The sequence below is a fragment of the Galleria mellonella genome, unplaced genomic scaffold, assembly GCF_026898425.1.
Source record: "Galleria mellonella isolate WM207_F2 unplaced genomic scaffold, CSIRO_AGI_GalMel_v1 utg1789, whole genome shotgun sequence".
Taxonomy (NCBI): Eukaryota; Metazoa; Arthropoda; class Insecta; order Lepidoptera; family Pyralidae; genus Galleria; species Galleria mellonella.
Window position 1 is genome coordinate 735,889 of NW_026442020.1, and position 19,750 is coordinate 755,638.

The 19,750-nt window shown below is 33.1% G+C and overlaps 2 protein-coding genes across 3 annotated transcripts in view; one reads left to right on the plus strand and one right to left on the minus strand.

The window, feature by feature from the left end:
• Positions 1–1,101: 1,101 nt before the first annotated feature.
• On the minus strand, positions 1,102–11,029 carry LOC113516589 (LHFPL tetraspan subfamily member 2a protein). Its single transcript, XM_052893554.1, has 6 exons — positions 10,655–11,029; positions 9,981–10,099; positions 9,627–9,737; positions 9,009–9,122; positions 7,924–8,084; positions 1,102–1,280 (listed from the first exon to the last, which is right to left on the minus strand). The coding sequence occupies exons 1-5, from the start codon at positions 10,828–10,830 to the stop codon at positions 7,942–7,944; spliced, it is 663 nt and encodes a 220-aa protein (XP_052749514.1). The 5' UTR covers positions 10,831–11,029; the 3' UTR covers positions 1,102–1,280; positions 7,924–7,941.
• Positions 11,030–18,673: 7,644 nt separating this feature from the next.
• LOC113510361 (cullin-1) overlaps positions 18,674–19,750 on the plus strand; it is a 36,623-nt gene continuing 35,546 nt past the window's right edge. The window contains exon 1 of one of the 2 annotated variants that reach the window (XM_052893547.1): positions 18,674–18,895. The gene's annotated coding sequence lies outside the window, so the exon portion shown is untranslated. Of the gene's footprint in view, positions 18,896–18,995; positions 19,154–19,750 lie in introns of those variants that run through there. The other variant, XM_052893546.1, reaches the window with a different exon arrangement.

Sequence of the window (19,750 nt, forward strand, 5' to 3'; positions counted from 1 at the left end):
ACATTTTTATAAGAAGAATTTCAAAATAACTCACAAAAATTATTAGCGTTTGATTGATTGGAGCCATTCTTAATTTTTTTAATGAAGCATAATCTCTAACTTTTGTTTCGTTTGTAAATTCTTTTCTAGTTACGCTTTGAAGCTGTGAGGTAAAATTATTAACCGACTTAAAAAAAGAGGTTTTCAATTCTATTGTATTTTTGTATGTTTGTTTTCTCAGAACTCTAGAGGGAAAAAATTGTTACTAATAGGTTCTAACATATACATTGCTAGCAATATAGAGTATATTGCTAGCAATGTATCAGTCGTTAATTCTTGTCGAATTCTCCACGATGGGCCGACTGATCTGCCAGCCTGCCTAACGCAAGCGGAGTTACCTTTCCATTTTCACAATGGTATGGTAACCACACCCGCGCTAACGTTATACACCGACGGGGTACCAGTAAGGGATGATTCGTGAGAATGAAAGTAGGTCAGTTAATCCCTCCTGCGCTAACGGTATACACTGGCGAGGCATCTGTGAGAGATGATATGTGAGGACGTTGTCAGTTAGCCCACCGTGACGAATCTAACAATAAATCAATCACGATAGTTTCCAGGGGAAACCACGAGGAGGTCGCCCTAACAGGGCATATTGCTAGCAATGGGCTACTAATCGTCATTATATATATATACCTACTATCTACTTATGGTGCCAGCTATTGTAACAAATTTCATAAAAGAGACGCCCTTCGGAAAATCATATTGCTTATTATGGTGAATTCAAAACAAGCCAATTTACTTAAATACAGACTATTAGCAGGTACTTAGCTACTTTTTAAAGAGACATCCACATTTTAAATCAATTTTATTGTATTGTAATAAAGATCAAAGTCGAAGATCAATTTTAAATTAACTGACTTGGCTTGCACTGCAGGAACGTGAATAATTAATTGATGAATCATTGATTCGTTAGACGCCATGTTGTGATTTCTAATTTTAAATATGGCGGAGGACGTTCCGTTTTCAAACCGGCAATTATTTCATATGCATTACTTTCAATGACGTTATCATATTTTTTTTTTATAGCATAAGGACAAACGGGCATACGGCTTACCTGATTGTGATTACCGCCGCACATAGACCAGATAAACAACACCAGAGAAATTGCAGGTTCATCGCCGAACTTTTAAGAAAGAATATGCTCCTTTTCTTAGATTATTTTCTTGAAGTTTTTAACGTCGTTTCTTCATAACATATCCTCAGTTGTTGGAGGAGGGTTTAATGTTCTTAGGCAGCGTCTAAAAGGAGTACGTTCTTAATTAGTCTGCATTTTTTTTCTACTTCAAAATAGCATTCAAGCTGACAGCCCGAAGAGAAAGAAATGGGGCGTTGTTGTACCACTGCTAGCAATTTACACTGTCAGATCGAACTCCACGCATTCCCCTTTGATAATCAACGAAGATCTTGACGATTTCGTCACGATGGATCAAATGAACTGCATAAATTCATATTTTTTTTATACAACTTAGAATGGCAAACAAGCTGACGGCCCACCTGATGGAAAGTGGTACCGTCGCCTATAAACATAAACAGTACCATGGACATAACAGAGTATACTGTTTCGCACATGATACCCTTTACACATTACCAATCCTAAAGATTATCTCTATACTTTATAATTTCACTGTCATACCCCTCCCTTCAAACCGAAACAGCCATGCAAACAACTGCTTTGCGACAGAAACACTGATAGGACACAGGTATCCAAGCAGACTTTTGTACAGTCTCCCTCTAGTAGATGATGTTGATGTTCTGCCCGTGTATACGGATAACGCAGGTGGAATAACTATTCCATTTTCATCTTTCTATTGACTATGGCGGTAGTCACTCACCTATGGTAAGTGACTACCGCCGCCCATGATCACCCGCAGCACCAAAGTCATTGCAGGTGTGCTGCCGGCCTTTTAAAAAGTAGTATACTTTTTTCTTAAAGGTTATAATTTGAAAGTTATACATTTTCTATGGAACCAATATATAGGTATTTCATATAAAAGAATCATTTTCCAAATCGGTTTACAACAGTCGGAGTTATGAGTTAACAAACAAAGAAAATACAATCGAATTAAAAACCTCCTTCTTTTGGAAGTCGGTTGAAATTCTGCTAGTTTCCACCTAAAACATCCCAAAATCTACTAGCTAAAGGTATTTAATTGTAATAGAAAAAGAAACAACGTTAAATCAGTCAAATAGTATATATTTAAAAATTGGACTCAAAAATAGTATAAAAATTGTTTATACAATCGATATAAATGCTTTCTTATTATATAATTTGTATATTAGGTAAATATAAAATAAAACTTATATAAAACACACACTACGACGAAATATCTAAAATATAATCATCACCAATATATAATATAAAAATTGCTTAATTGCAACAAAACTATCTCTTTCTTTTTCACGGAATCTAAAAGAGATGCAGTAAAAAATCTCACATTACAACATGAATATTTTAATTAGAGTTTTGTAATATATTTGAAAAAAAAAATCGATTATTGAATAGAAGTTCGCAGACGTATTACGAGTAACTACGGGGTTTCGCGACTAGTTTCTGATGATTAATATTTTCGAAAAAATATATTACAAAAAAATATTAATAATTTCAAAGAACTGCAATGTCCCTTTAGAGTAAATATATGTATGTATATGAATATACATACACTGTATATAGACAAATACATACAGTACAGTTTATTAAAAGTACACATTTATTATAGTATACTTAGGAACGTTTTTCTTTACATAATTTTGCACAATGTTTTAAATCTAAAAAAATAATACTGTCATTTTTTCATTCACCAATTTCTATGGCACGAGTGATAGAGACTGACATATGTATGTCGAAAAATACAAATGATTGTAATAATTACATCAAAATTAATAACACTATTTGACTTTGTGCAATTGTCAAAAACAATTGCCAAATTTTAAAGCAAATAAAGAAGATACATAAACCATATTAGTGATTAATTGTTTATACACTTTATAATAAAAAAATCCATGTAATATACATTAAAAAAAAAACAGACTAATAATCTGATAATATTATATAACTGGTATCATATAAAAATAGTTAAAATAATCTCATTTAAACCAACTTTAAAATAATCTATCGATGTCGGTGAATTGGAATAATGGGCCAATTACTTGACTTGGCGTATTTAAATACGTCAAGTCGGAAGGGAGGGATTGTTAGTAATGGGCTCTAACTGACCCATTGCTAGCATTACACCCTGTCAGGTCGACCTCCACGTAGTCCCCACTGGAAACCATTCCGCTGAATTCGAAGTTATCACGATGGGCTAACTGACCTGCTCTTTCATTTTCACTTATCATCCCTTACTGGTGCCCCGCCAGTGTATACCGATAGCACAGGCGGGTTTACCATCCCACTATCATCCATTAAAAAAAAAGTCAAGTTGCAAATTACCATGTGGTCCCGGCACAGAATGAGTCACGCCTTCCATTCTTGTGGGTGATGTAAGAGATGACTAAAAGAACTTATCTATCCAGAAATAAGCAGAGAGACGCTACTCTCTTACTCGCAAAACATCACCAAGCCTAACTGCGGTTGCCAATTCGACTGGCAAGCTGTGCGACCATTGACAAAACGCCCCAATACGGTAACGTCTATGTCCAGCAATGAACAGTTAACTGCTGGTGTGATGACCGTGATGAACGTGATGAAAGTGATGAAAGTTACAATTGTAAATAAACTACACATTAACAATTGTAAACAGTACTTAACTACTGGAAGTATATTTATGTATTCTCAGTCTATTCATTGTAACATACAGTAAATGACGTAACCCATTCCTTAGAATTGGTAGTCATTACACGGTCACCGCCTTGTGTGTCCCGGCATAGAATAGGCCACCCCTTCCTTATCCGTGGGTGTCGTAAGAGGCGACCAATGGAGGGCGAGGGATGAGCAGCAGCGTGCCTCTTAAAACATCTGTAAAAGCCTAACTGCGGTTGCCAAGCCGCATGCCACACGTGGTATCTACTAGCAAAACTCCCCTTATGGGGAAGGCTTATGTTTAGCAATGGACAGTTGACGATTTATGGAAAATTTTCTTTCCTAGATTTTTTTTTAATTCCTAAAAATAAAAAATCTTGAAAAAAAGGCTGGATCATCTTTATTCAAATAGACTCGTTTCAAACACTTTTAAATCGTCATTTTTTTTAACTATACGCAAGAAACTCAACATTTACTCTTTTAAATCTCTGTTAATATTATGTATATTTATTTAAATGTACTGTCTTAAATTAGCCACTACATAATAATAAGTATGTAACACTATGTACGGAGTAGTGACATCGGTAGACATACAAGGTGGTCTTTTTTTCGAGATTAATTTATTTTTGATAATAAAAAAATTATAAGAAAAAACAATTGTGGAGTCCCTATTAATGAATACTAACACCTGTTTTAAGGAATGGGCTACGTTAATAAACACACTGTATTATGGCAGTGATGACACAAGTATATTTAATCTGGTCTCAACCAATAAATACATAGATCTCTCTAGAAATGCTTCGCCAAATACGACCTGTCATTATTAAAAAAATTATGAGATTCCAACAAAGAGAAAGGATTTCCAAAGAGGGTTAACGTCAGACAGGCGGCCGGTCGTAAAACTACAAAACCTTGTGTAATATATTTTTTTTACAACACAGGGGGCAAACGAGCATGCGGCTCACCTAATGGTAAGTGACTACCGCCGCCCATGATCACCCACAACACCAACGACATTGCAGGTGTACTGCCGGCCTTTAAAAAGGAATATGTTCTTTTCTTGAAGGTTACGATGTCGTATCGTTTCGGAAATAATGTGTAAAAACATATTATGCCGACCCAAAATAATTGGGATAAGGACAGAAAGATGATGACGAGATTCCAACTACTATCTGAAATGATATGGTAAATATACCATTATTTATGCAGTTGCCAACCCACTTGTCAAGCGTGGCAACTATTGACAAAATCCCCTAAGTGGGAGACATACGTACAGTGATGTGATGATAATAACAATGATGATTGTTTATGTCAAAAAAGAATAGTACAAAAAATATATGCCTTATTAAAAAATATCTATATCGCGTCTTTGATTTTCTTCATATTTTAAATACATATTTAAAAATATAAATAATACTATTGTCACAATATAATATAAAACTAACACAAAGCTTTGGAAAATGTCAACTACAACAAAAAATAATAAAAATTAATCATTCATAAATGGAATAACTATAGCAGTTTATCATAAAAAAAAAATACACTCTAGAAAACTTCAAGTCACTTTCTAAATATTCCTTATTGTAAAAAAAATTGTTTAAAAAATTAAAGCATTAATAATCATAAGAATAAACATTGAAAAGAGTATTAAAGTAATATTTGTAGATAATATGTCATGATTTAAAATACAAAATATCATTTTATTACCTAAAAAATATTGGTAATATAATAAATTATTTTTTGAGCATATTTTAATCAAACACAATCCGCCATTATTCTAGTGACGTCACAGCTAAGTACATACTATACAGTAGCATGAATAACTTGTATTCATTCTATTGTATTATATGTACATAACTAATACAGTAACGTTCTTCTTTTATATATATGTAACTCACTGTTTGTGTTGTAATTTCTTGACTGAACCGCATTTCTTTCTCAGTAGTAGTATTAACTTATCCACAGTGGAAATAGGCAAAGGAACTAAGCCATACAGTCTTATATTTAGTAGAATGTTCGTATTTCCATACAGAGTCAATCAGTATTTTTTTTTAACACCAATGAGGTGGTAAATAAACATACGGCCCACTTGACGGTTACCGCAGCTTATCAATATTTTTTTTAACCCTTTGCACTCCGTTGTCGCCGTATTTGTGACATTAAAATGCTAAAATTAAATCCACTGTCGCGGCTTCAGCGACACGATTGTTTTACAGACGCCCTGTATAAAATAGCTAAGAAATAAATCCATTTTTCTTTTACATCACAGGTATGTACTTGTAACTAATATAGTTCTGGGGTTACTGGTATCCTCTATGAGTGTCTATGCTCGAGTGCAAAGGGGAAACATAATCTCATTATGTCACCTTACATCCTACATAATGTATGTGTGTGTATACAATATTTTTTAAATCTATAATTATCTCAGTCAATACAAACAGCAGCTATACAGCCAATAAAACTGGTCAAGTTCAAGTTACAATCAGGGGGTCTACCATGAAATGAAATGCCGAATTTTCGAACTCAATTGCGTGTTTTCGTTCACACCGAAATCAGGCTAGTAAATGGAGTCGAACATTTCGCTCGTCATGTATAAGAGGTCCAAGGAACGATATTTTAATATTTTGAATATTACTAAACTGTATATTTTATATAACTTTAACATTAAATTTGCATTTCCTTCGGCCCCGATATTTAAGGAAACCATTTCATGGTAGGCCATCAGACATCGCGAGTTCCGTACGTAACATATCTTGTACGTAGATTTATGCTTTTTTTACATGAAACTTTAATATCATTTAAACCTATTTTATATATGCAAATGAAACTTCATTATCATACCCCAAATGGACTAATTGGTCCATTTATACGCGACTGCCCAAAAAAGGCATGTAACGTTTTCAGGGGTCATGTATGTATATTAGTTTCTTTACTCCACCATGACTTCTAAATGCCTGAACAGTTTTGACTGTATGGGACATCGTTGGCATCCTTACGTTATCCCGAGTATTATGAACTATATATTTTTTTAAATATTTCATTATTGCAACAAAATGTACTTGTTACCTTGAGGGTAATGTTGTTCAGTTACACAAACTTATCGCTGTCACTGGATTTCTAATTTATTTCCAACGCCGTAAGGTTGAATTTACTTTACAATTACTTCATGGTCAAAATAATCTTTCCAATACACTAATTGTAAACACACTGGTTCGAAAGAAATGTATGACTGTCATATTAAATAAACGTTAGATAAATACTAAATTCTAAACGTTTTCACTTATATTTAGCTGCCGTTTACACTAATTTACATAAAAAAATTAATATTCAGGTAGAAGTGACACTTAACTGAATAGAATAATTGTAAATATGGTGACACGCTGAGGGTTCACGTTTTATTAGGGGCTAAATGGGTCACAGCTCGCAAATTATGCAAATGACACTGCAATGGAATCGTGTGCCTCGCTCACTCGCACGTGTGTCGCTTGAATCGTGTCAGTAGGTTATAATATCTATATATTTTAGTTACAATATCTATATACTGGTCCAATAAAGAATATATTAAAAGTTTGTTATCCAAACAATAATATCGGATAACAGACTTTTAATATATTCGAAAATAGATATCCGACCGGTTGTGGGCGATATCGTAATGGATAATGATTAAAGAAACCCAATATATAAATATCGGATCGGTATCTATATTGCTCATGTCTATCGTTAACCGAACCTGTGCTAGGTTTGAAAGAAAGAAGGGTACATTTTAAGGGCATTGTAATATCTTGTCTTTTGTTTTATTTTTATCAAAAGAAAAAAAAATTAATAACCGAATATGTCGCTAAGCGGAGTACTCTAGAACAACTAGACCATAACAACAATTCTTTTTTTTTTTTTTTCAAAAATTCATTTTAACTCTGAGTACAGTTTTATGAAGAGAAAAATTGGCTGAAAACCCGTAAAAACTCAATTTTCCTTTTTCACATACAAACTGTTCCTAGCTGACTATTTAAATATTACAATCAAATATTGACAAAACAACATCTGTCCAGCAGCAAGTTTACGAAAGTAGATAAATGTCACTTCTACCCAGTTTGTTTGTCTATGGTATTACAAGACAGTAAATAAGGTGTATATTTGTATACCAGTCTTATAGTCCGCAATCAAGCCAGGCATATCAGCTGTTTGCCTTCGTCCATTTGAAATTGAACCTTATCGGAATTGGCGGCCTTGTCTGCCGGCTTGGAGAGCGCACTGCCGAGGAATATGAGTGCTACGCCCGTAGCCGTCACGAATAGTGCCCAGCCTGAAAAAGTTCAAGATAATGATTAGTTAATTAGAATTATTTTGTTTCATTCCGCTAATATTAGTATGCATACAACTGCCAACACTTGAAGATTGACAACTTGCTGCGGCTCCATTTCTATGTCAAACGGATCAGCCAGTCGCAGCTTCTGTAAATAGCGTGATACTATTTCAATGCTAGCCGTTGGCCCTTAGTGGCCCATTCACCCCAGTCCATCAAATTTTATAACGCATCACCATTCGAATAAACACATTAAGAGGAAACGCATCATTTTTGTACCCTTAAACTAAAATATCCCAAAAACTAGTCAAAACACACATAGGATAATACACTGCTATTATTATTACCTGAAATTCTACAACCTTCCATATTAGCCATCTCCAACCAACATTCCGTCCACGCACAATTTGCAAATTAAAATTATCGCAACAATTCATTACAAGACAATACCCGTCACCCCTCGTGTTTGCCGGGCCTCCCCCAATGGGATCTCACCCGGCAGAAGAATACCACGCCGAATGGATATGATGGCGCTTTAACACACCCAAGAAGTCAGCGGAAAGATCCACCCCCAAGCACCCTACACATAGTAGGGAGAAAGGGATTGTTGGCAATGGAGTTTGTCAGCCCCATTGCTAGTAATTTGCAGGTTGTCGACCTCCACATGGTTCCCCCTAGAAACCATAGTGAACAATTCATGTTGAATTCGTCACGATGGGCTAACTGATCTGCTTCATCCTCACCTATCATCCTTCACTGGTACCCCGCCGGTGCATATCGATAGCGCGGGTGGGATTACCATTCCATTATCACCCACTAAAAAAAACCCTACACATAGTTATGTGCGGCGAGCGACATTATTTAGAGCGATTACGTGCGAAAATCCGTGTTGCAAAATATAGTTTTTAATACAAATATACATACCTATAGAACACTCCCCAGGCATATAGGGCTCTGAGTATTTACCACACAGTCTCTTCACGCGGACAGCCCCCCAACCCCAGGGGTACAGCAGGATGCCAAGCACTCCAAATAGACCTGAAGACACAACAGATTAGACTTTAATTTACAGTAAACCATCTATGTTAGAGGGAAAGGGATTGTTAATAATGGGACTAGAGGCCCCATTGCTAACAATTTGCTAAAAAAACCTTCTATGTTACAAGTTGATTTCGTTTCACAAAAAAACACCAACTTGTGGTAAAACCACAAATTTTATTCAGACTTAACTTTTTTTTAACAATTTATTATTTATTTATTTGCTATCGTCTGTTAGTACAGGCCTCCTCCTACTGCCTCCAATGGTCTCTTATTGTTAGTGATTCTTGTTCAAATTCCACCTGCTTCAGCCCTAAGACATAAAAGATGGGTAGATGACAATCTACCCATATTTTATGTGATCTTCCTCTATGGGCCATCTGGCTTAACTTAATCCTCACCTTTCATCCCTGTCCACTTTTACATTTTTATCTCTTTATAGAAAAAAAAAAACTACATAAATTTGGAACAATGTGGTGAAATTAAAAAATTAAGTATAAATACCTCCAAGAGCCTGAGTAGCCCCTGCTAATGATATAACGCTTTTTTTGAACACAGACTGGACGCAGCAAGCAAGCACACCTGCCAGTACCGTCGCGAACTGGATAGCTGCACCTGATAAAATTATATGAAAAAATTTTTAATCACTTATTGACTTAGCTAACATTTCAGACCCTTAGTAATAAATCCAACTCATATAATAAAATTGTAACAAGATACATAAGACAAATTGATATGTTAATTATTTATACACTTTATAATAAACCATGGTTTATTATAAAATGTATAAATACACTTGTAGTGCATATATATAAATACACTTAAAGTGTATAAATAAACTAGAGTAAACATACTAACATAAGGATAAAAAGAACATGGCCGCTTTCCAAGGCTTAGGATACACAATATCTTCAGTTGCAAGCCCATAAAAAGAGAAGGAACCACAGTCACTATATTCATTTGCCATTCGTATACATCTAGAAAAAAAAAACAACACTATTATAAAAAAATTATAACAATAAATAAATGACAAGAAGTGATGACAGACTATATTCCATAAAAAACCCACTTCCAACTTTACTAAACCAATTTTTTTTTATTTAAAAACCAAACTACTGAAACAATTTTGATAAAATTTCTATAGAACTAATCTACCAGCATATCCTTTCAGATAAAAAAAAAACTTTATCAAATTGCTTTACAACTGACAGAGTTATGAGGTAACAACATGAAAAACAATTAAATTTTGAACCTCCTTTTTTGAAGTAGGTTAAAAATAGATATTCTATTTGTACTGAACAACTATAAACGCTAATGAATTTTAATTAAGTAATTTATCATTCATAAATATTGAAAATTGTTTGAAATTGCCTATTCAAAAAAAGCCTATTACTTGAACGTGGTGTACAAACAGCTAAATAAAATTAAAAAAATAAAAATTAAAACATTATTACAATAAATATAATAATAATTTTAGTTACCGCTAGATTTTTTTAACACATTAAAACCACTTATTATATTTATGCTCTTACCTATTGTAAATTCCAACACTGGGAACGTAGAATCCTGTTATGTTATTCTCATTTATTACAACGGGCTGTCCCATTAACCATTTCGGTGTCATAATACCGGTCAAAATTAACATAAATGCAACTAAACTTATTAGGAGCCATGATAAACTACGACCAGTCACAATAACGTAGCACATTGTAAAATATGTAAATAATACAACTACTACAATTATGTTTTTATTACTGCTTTTGTTAAGACTTTAATGACAAATTTATATATTTATTTATATTTTTAATTTAATGAAAACAATAAAAATAAATAAAATTTATGTAAGAAGACTAATTAAGAGCAAAAAAAAAATGACAACAACATTAAACAATTATTAACATTTTTTTTTTTTTAGTACGTTTGTTCCGTTTGGAACAGGCTAAGGTCGGAGACCATGCTGCCTAGTCTTCAAAAAGATAATTTGTCTGGAATTTTATTTTTCTAATGTCGCTTCAATTATTGTCATAATCTTCAATATTTCATTTGTCAAATCCGGTAAGTACATTTTCATAAATATCTTTTCTTGAGTTTTCTTAAACCAGTGGATTTATCAAATTAAAAATAAATAATTATAAAAAATCATTGTCTTGCAATTCAATAAAAGTATTCTTATAGCTCCTTGAATGTTGTAGTAATATAAGTGAAAATAGCTTTGAAACAAGAAGGAAATCTTAAGAGAAGCGGGATTGAGTGCGGGATATTTTCGGGTTTTTTGAAGATAATCCTAAGTTCGTCAAACATAATGTGTCTTTGAATGACAAATTCAGAGCAATCAAAAAAAAGGTGATGTAGAGATTGGGCTGTATTTGAGTTACACCATGTGCATGATGGGGAAGCGATCATGCCCATTCGGTGCAGGTGTTCGTTGAAATGTCCGTGGCCGATTCGTAATCTACAAATATTGGTGTAAAATTTTCTGTTTGTGTCCTTTCCTTTGCAGAACCACGGTTTTCCAATACGCCAATTAATTTTGCGGTACCATTTGCCTTTAGTCTGTAATATTTGAGTCCAATTCTCCTCCCATTTAGTTGTAACGATTTTATGTATTCCAATACTACAATCTGAGTAACAAAGGGGTAAATCTTGAACACGAGCAGCACTTGAATTAATAATTTTAGCCAAAGTGTCTACTTGTTCATTCCCAAACACTCCAATATGTGAAGGGGTCCAGATGAAGATAATATCTTTTCCATATATAGTACAGAGATGATAATATTTATTACGAATTTCTTGAATTAAGTAGTTTGATGATGAAATGAATGTGTTATTTTTTAATGCCATAAGAACACTCATACTATCTGTAATTATAATCCATTTCGAATATAGTACCTGTTTTTCTATGTATTCTAATGCTAAAAATATAGCTTTTGCTTCTGCTGTGTAAATACTAGCCAAAGTTGAAATTTTATAACCGTGACCAAATCTATTTGACAAATCGTAAAAAGCCACTGAAGTGCTAAGTGCATTTTTGGAACCATCTGTATATATCTGCCTGTAGTCAATAAATTCTGATAAAGTCTCATACATATCGTGCTTTTCTTTTATGTCTTTACGTATAACAATTTTGATTTTACAGAACTTACTCTCATAAAGGCCATTATAACAAGGAAGTATCTTACTACTATAGATGTTATATTCATCTCGTAAATTCAAATCATTGACAATAGTTTTATTCAAAAACATAGAAATGGGGCAATTTAATAATTTGAGTATGAGTGGGTTATTGGAAACTGAAAAAACTTTGAAGAGAAATTTGAGTTTTAGGTATTCGAAACGAAGAAGGATAGGAGGCAAATTACATTCTACTTGCATTGAGATAATTGGAGAAGTATACATAGCACCTAAAATAAGTCTTAAATTCATATTTTGAATTTTTTCGAGTTTTTCTACTAATTTATGTTCTGAGGCATAACAAAAGAAAGCGTAATCAAAATTACTTCTAACAAGAGATTTGTAAAGTAAAAGGATAATTTTAGGATCAGCTCCCCAGTTACGACCAATTACAGATCTTATTATATTAGTGGCTCTTAAAGCACGATCTACTAAGCAATCAACGTATAGATCCCATTTTAAATTTTGATGAAAAATTACCCCCAGAAATTTAACGCTACAGTCTGTTGGAAGAGTTTGATTATTATATATAATATTCATTAATGGAACATATTTATGAACTTGATGAAAAACAACTACTTTACTTTTGGTTAAACTAATATCGAGGGAAAGAAGAGAAAAATATTTCTCAAGTCTTTTTAATGACTCATTTAACACTAATTGCATATCAATAATATTCTTTCCTTTTATATAAATTAATAAATCATCGGCAAATTGCAAGTTGTTCACACTGTTTCCTAAAATTGAATTAAGTTTATAGATATATAAAATATATAGTAGCGGGCTTAGAATACCACCTTGACATACTCCTTTAGAGCTTAACCTAGGTCCTATTAATTTACTATTTACTTTAACATACACTTCTCTATTACTAAGAAAATTATAAATCCATTCGATAAGTTTCATTGGAAGAAATGAGGATAAAATCGAAGATAGAACTGTTAAATTTACATTGTTAAAAGCTCCTACGACATCTAAAAAAACAGATAGAACATATTCATCGTTATTCAAAGCAGTACTAAGGTCGACATAGAAGTTCGCTAAACTTTCGCGCGCTGAATATCCACGGCGAAAACCAAATTGATTCGATGGTAATATACTATTACTTTCAATAAAGAACTCTAAACGCTGTTTAATTAATTGTTCGAATAATTTGCCTGCACAGGACGTCAATGTTATAGGTCTATAGGAGTCGAAATTTGTAGGATCTTTACCGGGTTTAATTACTGGAATCAAACAATCCATTTTCCATTCTGGTGGGATAATACAGTCCTTCCATAAATCGTTAAAAATTTGTAAGAGTTTAGTAAGGTTTATTTTATTCAGCAATCGAAACATATTGTATGTTAAGCGATCAAGGCCACTAGCTGTATCTTTTCTAGATTTTACTGCACTGGATATTTCATCAATTGAGAATGGGTCAGTGAGAAATTTTGGGCATGAATTAACAGAATTAAACTGTTTGTCATCAAAAGGTGAGTGTACAAAATCAGGAGTATATTTGCGTAAAAAATCATTGACCCATGATATATCTTTAAAATGATTTTGACGATGTTTTGAATTTAGTTTTCTCATATTTTGCCAAACAGTGGAAATTGGTGTTAATCTATTAAATTTGGAACAAAATTCCTGCCACCCCTGTTGTCTTACTTGCTTAATTACTAACTTTTTAACAGCTTGAACTCTTTTAAAATTTATGTAATTATCGAGAGTTGGATTTTGTTTAAACCTAAGGTAAGCCGCTTTACTATCATTGACAGCTGTCGCACACCTGTTATTCCACCAAGGTACTGCAATATGTTTGTGCCTCTTTGAAGTATTTGCACCGCTATTTGATAAGTTCCTACGTGGAACGGAACGTTCCACAGCTGTCAAAATAATTTTACAGAACCTATTGTAATTGTTTAAGGGTTCATTGACATCATACTCGAAATCCAAAAGTAATTGATTAACAGTTTCAGAATAAAGATCCCAATTAACGAGACGTAGGTTTATACGATTTAACAAAAGTTTATTAACTTCATCTATAGGAGCATGTTGTTCACCTGACGGAGTTGATGAAGAGTTCTTTGTGTTTATTTTAGTAAAAGTCGGCAGGTGATAACTTCCTAACGGATCATCATGAACCGACCACTCGCATTTTAATGATATGGATGGGGATACCATAGTTAAATCAAGGCCATTGGGTCTCCAAATATGAGAGCCAACAGTAGTAACTTGCTTATCATTTAATAGTACCAAATTACATTCATCTAAACAATCAAGAATGTCTTTACCTCTTGTATTAGTGGAGGTACAACCCCACATAGTATGATGTGCATTTAAATCTCCAGATATGATAGTGGGTTTAGGAAGAGACTCCAAAAAGAACTTAAATTTGGCTTTAGTAAAACTAGGTGTACTATTGGTAGGACAGTAAATACTGGCAACTGAATACCAAGAATTATTAACTTCAATACTAATAGCTATAGTTTGCAAAGAATTGTCGAAAAAAGAGTGAAGTTTTTTATATCTAATACTATTATGTATAATAATCGCTACTCCATTGTGGTTATTACCACAATCATTTCGTTCTATACAATAATCTTTAATTTTTAATTTGTAATGTGGTTTTAGCCAAGTTTCTGAGATGAGAGCAATGTGAATATGATGTTCATTTAAAAATTGTGTAAAAATATGTCGATTGCTCAGTAGGCTCTGAGCGTTCCACTGTATGATAGTTAATTGGTCTCGATTGAATTTTGTGAAATAGGTCTATTACCAAAAGTATCATATAACACATTCAAAACACTTTTAGTGTTAATAGATGTGTTCTTTGTGTTATGTAGTGAAATAAGTTTGATTATGCTTTCTATTAAAAGTGATAAACTCTTGTTATCAGAATTTAGAATTGAAATTAGGTCTACATTTTTTTTAGGTTTGTTACCCAGTTTAGGAAATATTTCAGTGCTAAGTATATCTCCAAAAGAAGCAGGTCTGAATTTAGATCTATTTTCAGCAATTTTCTTTTGTTTAACAGGGCATTGCGGTGATACACTTGTGTGATTTCCATTGCAGTGTACACAAATAGCGTTTTCCATTCCAGTTGTACAAGTTTTATAATTATGCTCACCTTTGCAGATGCTGCAACGCTCAGAATTCTTACAGAATTTAGCTAAATGTCCATACCTCAAGCACCGGTAGCATTGTTTAACTGGTGGTATATATGGAGTGACATTGTGGCGCCAACCTCCAATATCCAGATATTCAGGTAATACAGATGCAGCAAAAGTAATTGTCACGGTTAGAGTTGGCTGTAACACATATCCATGAGTCAAGGTATTTTTTCTTAAAATTCTTTTAATAGCAATAATTTTCTTAGAACTCGATATCATAGTATATATTTTTTTATTAGATATATTTGTAGGTACATTTCTAATAACGCCTGTAACTTCTGTTGAAGAAGCAGGAATACTGGCCTTAAAATGGTAGTCATTTAAAAAAGTTTTATTATTTAAAAAAGCATTGGCTAAGTCTGGCTTTTGAAAGTATACTCCGATTTTGAATTTATTTATAGATCTAAGATAAGTTACCCCTTTATTAAATCGTTTTAAACAGGAGGAGAGTGAGAGCAAGTCTCTGGATCCAATGGTTTTCTGACTATCTGAGGATTCTACAAAGACAACAAATTCTGTCCCAGGGGATTCCTCGGGATATCTTCTAATATAATCTGTGACGTAGTAAGGTTTATACTTATCGGCCTTATCAATTTCAGATTCTGAGTCAGTAGAAGTATCTTCCGAATATATATCCTTGTCATTACAAGGTTCATGGTCTACATCACCTGAATCGTCATCTTTTTTTTTCCTTTTTCTACAACTGCGCTTCCCCATGAATGCTAATTATATTACTGTCGCTGAATTTAGTGAAAATATAATATTTTATTCAATAATAAGAATTGATAGAGATAGTTTTAATAAATTAATAAAAAAAATTTAAAAAACCCGCTTGTTCTTATTCGAGTTTCCCGCCTTTTTTCCCAATTATTAACATTTTTTTTTTTTTTAGTACGTTTGTTCCGTTTGGAACAGGCTAAGGTCGGAGACCATGCTGCCTAGTCTTCAGAAAGATAATTTGTCTGGAATTTTATTTTTCTAATGTCGCTTCAATTATTGTCATAATCTTCAATATTTCATTTGTCAAATCCGGTAAGTACATTTTCATAAATATCTTTTCTTGAGTTTTCTTAAACCAGTGGATTTATCAAATTAAAAATAAATAATTATAAAAAATCATTGTCTTGCAATTCAATAAAAGTATTCTTATAGCTCCTTGAATGTTGTAGTAATATAAGTGAAAATAGCTTTGAAACAAGAAGGAAATCTTAAGAGAATCGGGATTGAGTGCGGGATATTTTCGGGTTTTTTGAAGATAATCCTAAGTTCGTCAAACATAATGTGTCTTTGAATGACAAATTCAGAGCAATCAAAAAAAGGTGATGTAGAGATTGGGCTGTATTTGAGTTACACCATGTGCATGATGGGGAAGCGATCATGCCCATTCGGTGCAGGTGTTCGTTGAAATGTCCGTGGCCGATTCGTAATCTACAAATCCAATTATTAACAATCACAATGTCATTCAAAACCCCATCTGACTAAGACTGACGGATACCATCAGTCAATCAAAATGTTAAAGTCAAACTGAATAAATTCTTATCCAGTGTCGTAGACGCACACGCTTGTTTAAAAGGTTGAACAGAGAGCTTTTTGTATTGGGTGAATATTTGTTTAACATGAACATAGGATAACAACCCTGCCTATACTAGAATTTAAATTATTAATATTAGAATTAATATATCGTTATACGCTAGTGGAGCGCCAGTGAGAGTTACTAAAGACGAAGATGACGAGTAGGTCAATTAGTTCATCATAGCGAATTCAATTAGAATCACCTACGATAAGTTCCAAGGGAAACGTGTGGAAGTCGATATCATAAAGTATATTGCTTAGCAATAGGAGTGTTAGACCCTTTCTCTAGTGGAGAGACATTGTTAGTAATGAGGTCTAACTGCCTTATTGCTAGAAGATGGCGTGGAAATCAACTACAACGCAGTTATCCCTGGAAACCACCATGTTTAATTATTATCGAATTTATTATGATAAGCCAACTAATCTGCGGCATCCTTATTAATCCTTCACTGGAGCTTCGCCAGTATATAGTATATATATAGGTAGGTAAGTTTTAACTTTTAGGACATAGGTGTTTTGAAAAGTAACTTCTACGAGGGTAAAAATGGTACCCGAAGCGAAGCAAGGGCGGGTCCACTATGTAAATATAGCAGAGAAACACTGATAATTTTAGAGGTTTCTAATGTGATATCGTAAATTAACGCATTTTTTGCGCTTAACATTGCACCCGTGCGAAGCCGCAAAAAAGCGCAAAAAATGCGTCGCTATAATCTATAACGGGTCGCTATAATCTACACTAATATTATAAAGAGGAAACATTTGTTTTTTGTTTGTAACGAATAGGCTCCGAAACTACTGGACCGATTTCAAAAATTCTTTCACCATTCGATAGCTACATCCTTTGTGAGTGCCGTAGGCTATATATTATATCTATATGTTATATTTACCGAACTGTGACCATTTATGTCGAGTAAGTCCGAAGAAAATATTTGTATAAAATTTGCTTATCTTGCGCGCACTGACTACATAAATAGTTGCTTATAATAAAAAACAATGTTCTACGTTTTTATAGTACTCATTGAGATCTACAAATTAGTCCGCGATAGCATATGTCTAACTATTACGGTTAGGGCACAATATTCACTTTTCTTTCTAAAATTACGAATAACCACGCTGGTCTCCGTCTGGGTGATATTTTCATACTCCAGTATTAATCCTTACCTTATATATGCAGGTAGTTTAGGACCGTTTATTAGCATCCAGTCTATGTGGGAGGCATATGTTTAGCAGTGGACAAATAATGGCTGAGATGATAATTATAATTCTCATTTAAACCTATAAATAAGTTTAATAAAATATTATTATTATTGACTGAAGAAATAAATATTCTAACCCGTTATTTCTTACATAGCTAATAATAACTTACTAGAAAAGTAGTAGATGATGAGTTCAGAAAATTTTTAATACAACAATTTAATTCATTAATAAAAAACATCAAAACAATATTCAAATTATTTGTCATTGACAGAAAAATAAAATAACGAAATATAAAGAGGTTTCACAACAAATATTTTACTAGACCGAGAGCGAACCGAGTCGGTACTAACTATAGTGGAGATTTGCTCCAAAGCAACCAAAGAAAGCCGTGAAAAGAAAATCCAATCCTTAATCTATGAGAATGCCAGTGCCATAGATGCCATGCCATCTAGTGTCAAAGAGGAAAAGTAAATAAATGATAGTTCTCTCTTCTTCCTTGTTTCTTTTCATTCAATTTTAAAAAAAGACATGGTCGATTGAGTAAAGGACTATTTTGATTTTATAAAGGAATTTTCACAATAACCCCAATTTTAGTGTTATTACCCAAACCAAGCGTTTTTGTATTGTGCTAAATCTCGAACAAAATGTGGTCGATGACAGCGTGAAAACGGGTGCTACGTAAGTATAATACGACCAATATATTTTTACATCTGTGTCTTATATTTATTACCAGACAAATAAAATTTTACTTTTGTCGTCTAATACAGTACATACCTGTCATGTCACTAGATTGACAGGTATGTGTTAGCTAGCTAGGTATCTCAAAAGAATAAATCAGTCGTAATTTGTGACAATTTTATTTCCTGAAATAGTTTATTTTACGTTTGTAGAGTGCTAAACAACAGTGCCATGATATATGAAACAAAAACTGATAAGGTATGTGTCGCAGCATAAAGTTTAAAGATATAAAAAAACATGTTTTGATTTGCCCTTGTTTGGTTGCAAAATCTCGATTCCTTTGTCAGATGCATGCACTTTTACTTTTTCGTCATTAGAATCTTCTGACGTAGTCTGATTTCCCGCTATTTCGTCATTTATTTTACAATGTGGGTAGGATATTGTAGAAAGTTATTTATAAGTGTTAATTACTGTTTTTTTTTTCTAATTATGTCTGTCGTATGCTAATTAGTCAATTTCTACTCGAATACATGTTAATTTTAGCAGTAAATTTATGCAGTTTAATAATCACCTGTATATTATGGCATACTGACCTCAATGCTTTTATTTACTTACACACTATTAAATGAGACCTATAAGTAATACATTAACGTTTATTTTCAAACAACTTAAAAAAGAAGGAAGTTCTCAATTTGGTTGTTGGTGGTGTTTTAAGTTTGTAATCTCATATCTTCGTTACTTTTAAACTGATTTGGCAAAATCTTTTTTATCTGAAAGGATATATTTACCGATTAGTCCCATTAAAATTTCATCAAAATCAATATTTTTAAAACAAAATAACTGGTTTTGCCTTAA

What these genes read in the sequence shown, in the direction of transcription:
- LOC113516589 (XM_052893554.1), bottom strand. Translation starts at nt 10,830, where the DNA reads ATGTGCTACGTTATTGTGACTGGTCGTAGTTTATCATGGCTCCTAATA. An exon ending in CATGTTCTTTTTATCCTTAT is followed by an intron (nt 9,738 to 9,980) that starts GTTAGTATGTTT and finishes TAATTTTATCAG; the next exon opens with GTGCAGCTATCCAGTTCGCG. An exon ending in GCCTGGGGAGTGTTCTATAG is followed by an intron (nt 8,085 to 9,008) that starts GTATGTATATTT and finishes GAACTTTTTCAG; the next exon opens with GCTGGGCACTATTCGTGACG.